We start from the raw sequence: 10,000 nt of genomic DNA on the forward strand, positions 1-10,000 counted from the left end.
AGTCGCACGGTCCGTCTGGGGAAATCACCGCCAGCGAGGGATGGGAGCCGGTACGGCTGTCCCAGGCACTTTAATACCGAATTCATACGGTTACCTGGCATTATATAAGATTTATTTCTGTGTGAAATTAGTATGTGGAGCCCAAAAGGAATCTTCTGTAAAGAATGGTTGCTTGCGCTTGAAAAAGAAATTTCTAATATCTTTCTGTCATGGACGTGTCGACTATGATATTGTTTTTTTTTTTCCTCCCCAAATTACTTGTGTAATGATTTGGGAATCTGAGCAGAGTTTACTACACTTGCAGTCCTAGTTTTGTTGAGATGTTTGTTTTGCAAGTAAAGAGGACTGTTGTGTTTATTTGGAGTGGTTAAGCTGTTCTCTAAAATGTGGCACGGGTGAGATGCTGGTTGCGTTTATTCCTGGGCAGCCTGTAGCGTAGTGGCTACGGTACTTGGGTTTTGGTGGTTCAAGCCTCAGTGTAGCCACGATAAGATCCGCACAGCCGTTGGGCCCTTGAGCAAGGCCCTTAACCCTGCATTGCTCCAGGGGGGGATTGTCCCCTGCTTAGTCTACTCAACTGCAAGTCAATTTGGCTTAAGGCATCAGCTAAATAAGAAATATTACGATATTATTGTTGTTATTCGGAGTGGTTTTTTTTTGTGGCGTGGGCTGCGTGCCTGAGCGATGCCCCTGCCTGTCCCAGGTAACGGAGGGGAAGCAGGACCTGGAGAAGGCTCTCGCCCTGTCCCTGAAGCTGCAGAAGGAGAGTGGGTTCGTTCGCGAGTGGCTGTCGGCCACCGAGGCCGTCCTGGAGCAGAAGAACTCCGCGGGGAACATGCCGGCTGACATCGACGCCGAGATCGGCTGGGCTAACGTGAGTCGCGCTAACGGCGTCGGGAGAAGGTTCTGGAAACTGTGGGATATGCACTATTCTGGGTGAACTCGTATTCAGAGCTTTGGGTGGTGAATGGGTCAGGAACTTTATAGAATACTTTTTAGAACAATTTGCCTGCTGCATGTGGTTTGTGCATGCGTGTGTGCTGTTATTATGATGATATTGCTGTAGGGATGTGCATGTGTATTCATTCATGTGTAGGCTTTATAGGGATGTGTGCTTTCTGCTTTGTGTGAATATGCTGCTGTATGTGTATATGTGTGTGTCCTCATGCAAGTTCTTGTGCAAGTGTATCTATGAAATTGTGTGTGCTGCATGCATTTGCTATAGCTTATTCTCTTTCCCTCCCTCTCTCCGTCCCTCTTCCTCTCTTCTACCCTCCCAATCACCCTCTCCCCCCCCCTCCCTCTCCCTCCCTGCCTCTCTCCTTCTCTCTTCCCCCTCCCTCTCTCTCCCCCTCCCTCTCCCTCCCTGCCTCTCTCCTTATCTCTTCCCCCTCTCTCACCCTCTCTCTCCCTCCCCTTTCCCTCTCTCTCTCTCCCCTCTCTCCTTCTCTCTTCCCCCTCCCTCTCTCCCTCTCTCTCCCCCCCTCTCTCTCCCTCCCCTCCCTCTCTCTCCCTCTTTCCCTGCCTCTCTCCCTCTCTCTTCCCCTCTTCCCCCCTCCCTCTCTCCCTCCCCTCCCTCTCTCTCCCTCCCTGCCTCTTTCCCTGCCTCTCTCTTCCTCCCTCTCTTCCCCCCCCTCCCTCTCTCCCTCCCCTCCCTCTCCCTCCCTCCCTCCTCACAGGGCCTGCTGAAGGAGCTGGAGAAGAGGAAGGCGGACCTGTCTCAGGTGACGGAGAGCAGCGCCGCCCTGCAGGCCCTGGTGGAGGGGAGCGAGGAGCCCCTGGAGGAGCGGCTCTGCGCGCTCAACGCCGGCTGGAACCGCGTTCGGACCGGCACCGAGGACTGGCTCAGCACCGTGCTGGTGGGTCCAGAGGCAGGAGGCCACAAAACCCGCCGTTTACCCCTCCACTGGTGTACTGTGTGGGGCAAATGTGGCTTTTTCCTCTCTACTGGGACACTCAGGGTCATTACTGGGGGGGGCATTCTGGGGCACTCTGCGACATTACAGTGGGGCAAATGTGGCTTTTTACCCCTCTACTGGGGGCATCACTGGGGGTCAATTGTGGTTTTTTACCCCTCTACTGGGGCACTCCAGGGCATCTATTGTAAGGGAAACTCCCCTTCCTTTCTTGGTGCTCATTCTGCCTTTAAGTTTTACCCTCTGAAAACACAGAGAGGACCTGAGAGGAGAAAAACACTACCTGTGTTTTGAGGAGAAAAACAAAAAAACTCATTGCATTTGAAATTGCTTTGGTGTATACCTGACAAGCTATTTAAGCTGATCACAAATATGTTGACATTTTTGTTGAAATGTATCAGGCTACAGCATGGGGTTTTTCTTTAAATACAAATTTTAGTCATCAGTCACAAAGGGTTTCTTTCTACACCAAACATACGTCTTTGAGTATTTAGTCAAATATGGGTTTTTCCCCATTAGGCAAATTGTACCTAGTAATCTCAATGCACATTGCGACAGATCTGTTAATCAGCTCATTGCAAATTCCACATTCTGTGAATTGGCTAAATTAGAAACTCATTAAATTTTTTTCGCAGTCTTTGTACACCAGACTCAAAAATGTCAACAAACGTTGCGGCAAATGAATTGGAGAAGAACTGTCAATCAGAACCGCTGTTTGAATTACGGCTCAAAACCTGGCACCAAAGCCCTGAATGAGACCTCGTTTTCTACTGGAGCGGATTTCTGCTCTCTCTCAGGCTGTAAACGAAAACCCAGATCCATAGATCAGAAGCAATTCTCTCCCAACTGTACGTTTGTGATAGATCGCCTCTTGGGCTTTTATGAAATGGGAATAGAACGTTGAAAAATGAGCTTGTCGTAAAAAAAAATAAAAGCATTGAGAGCAGAAATGTGAATTTCCTTTGATCTACATGTCTCTGGTTTTCACCTCTTGGATGGAATGAGAGTGCTTGTGCGATTCTATTGGTCCGTTGCTAGGGCACACACAAAATAAATATTCCTTTGAAGCAGTACAGCACAAAGTGCTTCCCTGACACGCTGCTCCTTGTCTGAAGTGGTGTTAGAGAGATTTCTGCAAGCTTTGCTTCCACATCTCGTAGCTAGGGTTACCGGATTTAGAATTCGTCAAAACTGGGAAAGCATGCACGGCCGAAAGCGTAATCATGTGAACCAAACCTGGGAGCTGTCAGACTGGGGGTGGGCCCACAGCAGGCGGGGGGGGGCGGGTATTACATAAAGCAGGGATACTGAGTTAGCTGGATAAGTTCTTCTAATGTTTTGGAACCCTTCCAAAATTGGAACACGGAATGAAGTAAAAACAGCTATTCCGGGTTTTACTCTGTGAATTTATCCAGCTAACTCCAAAATAATCTTGCTTTGGGATATATAACCCCCAGTTGAGTCACTGACGCAAATTCACGACCAGTGCGTTTCTCCCATCAATTGTCCGTATGCTGTCTGGTAGGGCCTTCTAACCGGCCGTGCACAAGTCATTTGAAAACCAGACATTCCGTCAGAAAAACCAGACATCTAGCAACCATAATTGTTAAATAGGTGAACACTAGGGCCTGAGGAATGTGGCAGAATGAGGTATTCATTGGCTGTGAATGTCGGAGGTTCCACTGGTGTGATGACCGCAGTTCCAGAATGAGAGTTGGCCTCGGTGGAATGGGGGTGGGGGTGGAATTATTGACAATTAAGAGCCATCCTTTGATTTTTTTTGGGGGAGGTTTTCTGAATGGTCCCATGCCTTGACGTTCTCCGCCCCACCTCCGCAGAACCACCAGAACGAGGTGGAGATCTTCGACGAGAACCTGGCGCACATCAGCACCTGGCTGTACCAGACGGAGATCCACCTGGACGAGACGGAGAAGCTGCCGGCCAATGAGAAGGAGGAGGTGGTGCAGGTGAGACTGGGAGGGGTTTACCTGGGTGTGCCACTGTCCTCCTGGAGATCTGTGGGACCCAGATTTGGGTCAATTACGTCATTCTTTTTGATTCAAACTATTTTCTGTGCTCAACTGATCTTGCCTCATGCAATTAAGCCAACCAAGAGGACCAGAAGGCAGGGTTTGTAATTTTTGATAATATTTCATAGGTTCCTATACAAGTTCCGACAAGCTCAGTGAAGCATTGAAAAATATTTGAATCCAAACCAATTACGTATTTGACCCAGGTCTGGTGGGACCCCGCTGTTTCATGTAATCACTTTAGAATCAGCAACCGGTCAGTCAGACCCAATAAACCAGGTGAGATGAGCCAACTGCAATAAAGTGCTTTGATTGATCATTTAAGTGCTGAATAACAAAAACCAGCAGACCCTGCGGCTCTCCAGGACCAGAGTTGTTGATAAAATGCAATTAAATAGAATCCATTTTATTGATGTTGCATATTGTAGCAACATCTTTCACAGTATAATTGTCAGTGTACTTTGCCCTAAAATCCCCACACAGCGAGCCAGGCGTGATAGTCGCACGGAGAAAACTCTCTATCTGGGCCAGTATGCAGAACCACTGGGAAGAGGCAGGCTCCAAAGGGAGACCCTGTCCCAGCAGTGGCCCAACACGGGGTTTGGGGTTCATCATGACCCCTGGCGCAGGTTTTGTGGGTTCACTGTGATCCCAGATCCAGAGTTTGGGGTTGATATTGCCCCCTGGGTGGTGGTCCCAGTGTGGTGTGTGACCCTTGTGTGTGTGTGTGACCCTTGTGTGTGTGTGGCCCCTGTGTGGTGTGTGACCCCTGTGTGTGTGACTCGGGGTTTAGGGTTCATAATGACCCCTGTGTGTGTGGCCCCTGTGTGTGTGACTCCGGGTTTAGGGTTCATCATGACCCCTGTGTGTGTGTGTGGCCCCTGTACGGTGTGTGGCCCCTGTACGGTGTGTGGCCCCTGTACGGTGTGTGGCCCCTGTAGGGTGTGTGGCCCCTGTAGGGTGTGTGGCCCCTGTACGGTGTGTGACCCCTGTGTGGTGTGTGGCCCCTGTACGGTGCATGGCACCTGGTTGTGTGGCCCCTGTAAGGTGTGCGGCCCCTGTACGGTGTGTGACCCCTGGTTGTGTGGCCCCTGTAGGCCCTGCAGGCGGAGCTGCAGAACATGGGTCTGCGGGTAGACAGCGCGCGCGACCAGGCCGCCATCCTCATGACCAGCCGCGGCCCTGCCTGCCGCGAGGTGGTGGAGCCCAAACTGGCCGACCTCGACCGCAACTTCGACAAGGTCTCCCAGCACATCCGGGCCGCCAAGGTGAGCCTGTGGACCTGCGGTCTACGGGGGGGCCTGCCCCGATCACGCGCTATAGCCTGGTTCTCTGCGGCGGGCGAACATTGGTTTTACCGGAGAAAAGGTTATGTTTATTGCTTTATGGATATTGTACAGCACTTTGGTTCAACCGCTGGTTGTTTTTAAATGTGCTCTATAAATAAAGGTGACTTGATTTGACTTGACTAGTTTCACAAGAACATGAGTAGGTATACACAATGGAAATTAAAAAAAAATGTGTGAGAAATGTCTTGTGTATTTTTCTACGTGTACAGACGTGGGCGTGCATGCTATTTGTATTTGTGCGCATGCTTGTTTGTTTGTATTTGTGTATGTGTGTGTTTGCGCGTGTGCTTGTTTGTGTGTGCGTGCGCTCGTGTGTATACATTATACACACCTGAACTATTTAACACCGACGTCTCTGTGTGTGTGTGTGTGCAGATGTCGACCAGCCTGGAGCCCGTTGCCGTGGAGATGCAGGAGGCGCAGAAGGTGGAGGAGGCGCCGGCCGCGGAGGCGCTGAGCTCCGGCCAGCTCCTGGACTTTGAGGGAGAGTTACTGGCCAGTCTAACTGCTCTGGACAGACAACAGGATCTGGCGCAGAGGCTGCCCCAGGATGACGACAAGGTACTCCGACTGCTGGCCTGGACTTCAGAGCCTGAGCCTCAACGTCTCTGTCTTTCCCAGCGCCTGTGCCACCCCCTAGCCTTCTTACGTGTAAGCAGATGTGGGCTTGGTTAGTATGGGTAGATCCATCCATCCATCCATCCATCCATTATCTTAACCCGCTTATCCTGAATAGGGTCGCAGGGGGGCTGGAGCCTATCCCAGCATACATTGGGCGAAAGGCAGGAATACACCCTGGACAGGTCGCCAGTATGGGTAGATTCCTGGGAAAAGTAGTTTGCTGCTTGAGATCTCTTGCTTGACCAGTCGGGGGGGCAATCTTCCATATGGGCTAACTGGAAATCCAACGCCGAACCGAATTTCCTCAAAAACTGGCTGTACATCTGGCTACCTAATGATCTCCTGTGTCTGATTCGCGACACAAACCTGCTTTGTTTGCCCAGGTGGTCAGTGCAGAAAAGAAGAGGGGGAAAAAAAAAAGTACTGAGCTTTTGTTTGACCTGCATGGTCCAGTAAGGTTAGATAAATACAAATAAATACAGATTATTTTACTGTTCCCAGTCGGCCAGCATGGTTCCTTTGGTTCAGATAAACAAATATAAATCATTATATAACTGTTTTTAGTTGACCTCCGTGGATCAATAAGGTTGCAGAAATGCAAATATAAATATAAATCATTATATTACTGTTCTCATTTGACCGACCTGGGTCCAGTAAGGTTATAAAAATAAACACATTTTAATTATTTTATGACCGTTCTCGGTTGACCTAGCTGGTTAGATAAATGAATGTAGCTCATTAGATGTGAAGGGCGAAACTTTTCTCAAGGATGTGCGGAGTCCTGGCTGTCCAGAGAAAGTCCATTCATCACCATCATTTCCACGGTCTACACGGTCTGTCCTACAGCAGAACATATTCTCCTGAAGGTCAAAAGCACACCGAAATATCAGCTCAAAAGGCCAGAGTTTGAGCAATCTGCCGAAAACAGAAGTAACTATCACACAGTGGAAACGATTAATCACTAGTTTATGTCATACTGCGGAAGGTGATTTCGTCCCAAATTGCACTTGAAATCGGAGCGCCCCAAAAAAAAAAAAGGTTTATTTTTTATTTTTATTGGTCGATAGTGTAGTCGTGACGGTAGTCTCAAAGGATGTTTCTCGCCACAGTGCTATGGAAGTGCCCAGAGAAGGCACGTTGATAATATTTATCTCGCTGGCATTTAGCAGTCGCTCTTATCCGGTGAGATTTGCTTGGCAAACATGGCTTCCGGTGCCAGGACCGCGGACAGAAGGTCAGCCGGTCCCTACAGGCCAAACGTAGAGTCTCGAGTGAGACGCCAGGTGCGAGAAGCGGAGGCTCGATAATTTCTCAACCGCTCTGTCTGAATATTATGTTGAATATTATACAAAGTGATAAGTGAGAACGAAACTGCCCCTAATGCGTTAAACTACGTTAAATTCGCAACAGCTGTGGAAGCGCTGGAGTGCGGTGGAGTCGAGGCTCAGTTTTGGGGAGGTGGGTCTTTTAGTCTGTGAGGGAAGATGGATGAGATCTCTGCAGTTATCCGCGAGAGAAGTGGCAAAAGGATGAAGCTTTCTGAGGTGGTGGCTAATCGTGCTAAATGCTGGGTAGACTGCAACTGCCTGTGTTTTTATCGCGGTCAGCCAGCTTTCTTATTCAAACGTGTTTTTATTTGAACAGACGAAGGTCACTCTGAACCTTTAGAGAGGAACAGGCCGTTTGGCTTGTTTTACCGCTGGTGGGGTGGGGTGTGGGGTAGAGAAACAGTCCTGTCTGAGTGGAGCTCCGGTGTGATGTGTGCCCTCTGCTGCCCCCTGCAGGCGGATGAGGAGAAGGCACGGGTGGAGGAGGTGCTGAGGAGGGGCGAGGAGGTGCTCCTGCAGATCCAGAATGAGCAGAGGAGAGAGGAGCTGAGCAGGAACCTGCTCAGGCTGCGGATGCAGTACACCACCATCCGGGTCAGAACACCTCCCAAACTCTCACTAACACCTCCCGAACTCTCACTAAAACTCCACCCAAACTCTCACTAACATCTCCCAAACTCTCACTAACACCACCCAAAACTCTCACTAAAACTCCACCCTCAGTGTCTGAACAACTCCCAAACTCTCACTAACACCTCCCAAACTCTCACTAACACCTCCCAAACTCTCACTAACATCTCCCAAACTCTCAGTAACACCACCCAAACTCTCACTAACCCCTCCCAAACTCTTACTAACGCCACCCAAACTCTCTCTAAAACTCCACTCAACTCACTAAAACTCCACCCTCACTGTCAGCACTGCCCAAACTCTCACAAAACCTCCACCCAAACTCCACCCTCAGTGTCTAAGCACCACCAAAACTCTCACTAAAACTCCACCCTCAGGGTCTGCACCACCCAAACTCTCACTAAAACTTTTGGTTTGTCTAGAGATAAACATTTAAATGTGTTTTTTTTTTTTTTTTTTTTTTTTTCTCTCCCCTCTCAGGAGTTGTACATTCTCCGAAGGCAGCAGTCTGCGGAGGTGGTTCATGACGGGATTGCATTCGGCTGGTCAGAGCCAAGGCAGGAGCTGGCCCCGGGGCTGCTGGGAAATGTAGTGGAGCAGACCTCTCCGGTGAGTACACCTGTACTGTCTTGCCTCTGGATTGTGCACTACATTTCCCAGTGTTCCTGCTCTTAATCTGTAGCCGGGGGGTGAGGTTTGGTCACGATGTCATGTGGGGTAGCCAGGTAAGGTAGGTGTGTCTGTGCGTGTGTGCGTGTGTGTATGTGGACCCCACACTGGCAGTCCGTATTATAGGTCTTTCTGGAATCTGTGACGTTTAACTGAAATAATTGATTGAAAATGAAATTCATGACCATTGAAATCTGCACCTTTAGAGGTAGCTCCAGTTGCAGTGAGATTTGGTTTTGTTCCATGTAAGATATTTTGCCTGAAGGTGGAGATTAATACTGCCCGGATTTTTCCAGTTATCTCTGTTGGTGGAAGCAGAAGTCAACTTTTAAACTTTTGAGGTTAGAGGCTAAAACCACAAATCTTTAGATAAAAATATTATAGTGCTTAGCCCTGCCTCCAACCACATACAGTAACTAAGTCAAATTTTCAGCAGTCCTCATCTTACCCAACCCCTTCAACATCTCAGCCAATCAGCACAGCTGATTAACATGCACAGGCGAGAGGAGCAAGGGCATCTGCCCCCCTCTCTTACGGAGTTAAGACTGCAGGTCTTTCTTTGAGTGCTTAAGTTTTGGGAAGTTTTTAAGCCCGAAGTGGCGTCTGAGTCCTCCATCTTAGGTCTGCCGTTCTGCATGTTATCCCTGATCTTTTTGGAATATTTAGCCGTCTTTTGGTTTTTGAACTTGGATTTTGGCGTTCTTTGAACTATTTTTGGAGAAACGGGCTGTGGTCTGGTAATTTTCTTTCATTATTTTTGTGACTAATCTGTCCATGTCTGTAACAGTCTTTAAGGTAGTTAACCTTCATCTTTAGCTTTAGACGTTGAATATTTGTTGTAAGTTAATAACATACGCTCACACAAACACAAACATACATGCGCAGGCATACACACAAGCACTCACAGCATACACCAACACACACACACACACACACACACACACACACACAATTTTGATAAAGGTTGATCCAATGGGTAGCTCTGCCTATCAACAAATTTGGCAATTTACTTTCCGGTTGATATTGTTGATAATAATTAACAAATGAAAGCAAATAAATGTATTGTACATATTGGATAAGAGAGGGGTTTTTTATCTGTTGACGCACTTCCGTTCGCCGGTGCCAGACGGCGAACACGGTGTTCGCTGCTAAAACTGCTCGGTTTTCGGAAACGACTTCACTGCCCCGGCCGCGTGTTCCACTGGACGTGTTTGTTCTGTAATCTGAGCTGTGAGCTTATCCAGGTGTATGAGGAGGTCACCCGGTCACCTGGTCACCTGCCCGGGCTGCTTGCGTGTGATTTTCCACGTCTCAGGGGCAGGTGGAGCTGCAGTGGGCCCCGTGGGCAGGCCTGGGTGTGCCTGGCCCTGAGGGGAGGGAGAGAGAGGGCCGGGAGTGGGTGGGGTGTGTGGAGGTATGGACAAGGGTAACACTCTGCTCCCCTGTCCCGCCAGGAG

At 49.0% G+C, this 10,000-nt stretch overlaps 1 protein-coding gene across 1 annotated transcript in view; it reads left to right on the plus strand.

Moving 5' to 3' along the window:
- The window catches only part of utrn (utrophin), a 256,495-nt gene that overhangs the window by 68,081 nt on the left and 178,414 nt on the right, over window positions 1-10,000 (plus strand). Inside the window, exons 38-45 of the mRNA XM_061241585.1 lie at window positions 704-874; window positions 1,680-1,859; window positions 3,755-3,883; window positions 5,044-5,214; window positions 5,671-5,856; window positions 7,701-7,838; window positions 8,355-8,483; window positions 9,998-10,000. The exon at window positions 9,998-10,000 is cut by the window's right edge and continues 213 nt beyond it. Coding sequence (XP_061097569.1) covers window positions 704-874; window positions 1,680-1,859; window positions 3,755-3,883; window positions 5,044-5,214; window positions 5,671-5,856; window positions 7,701-7,838; window positions 8,355-8,483; window positions 9,998-10,000 — 1,107 coding nt within the window. The remainder of the gene's footprint in view (window positions 1-703; window positions 875-1,679; window positions 1,860-3,754; window positions 3,884-5,043; window positions 5,215-5,670; window positions 5,857-7,700; window positions 7,839-8,354; window positions 8,484-9,997) is intronic.

Source organism: Conger conger, chromosome 5, assembly GCF_963514075.1.
Source record: "Conger conger chromosome 5, fConCon1.1, whole genome shotgun sequence".
In the NCBI taxonomy this organism is placed as follows: domain Eukaryota; kingdom Metazoa; phylum Chordata; class Actinopteri; order Anguilliformes; family Congridae; genus Conger; species Conger conger.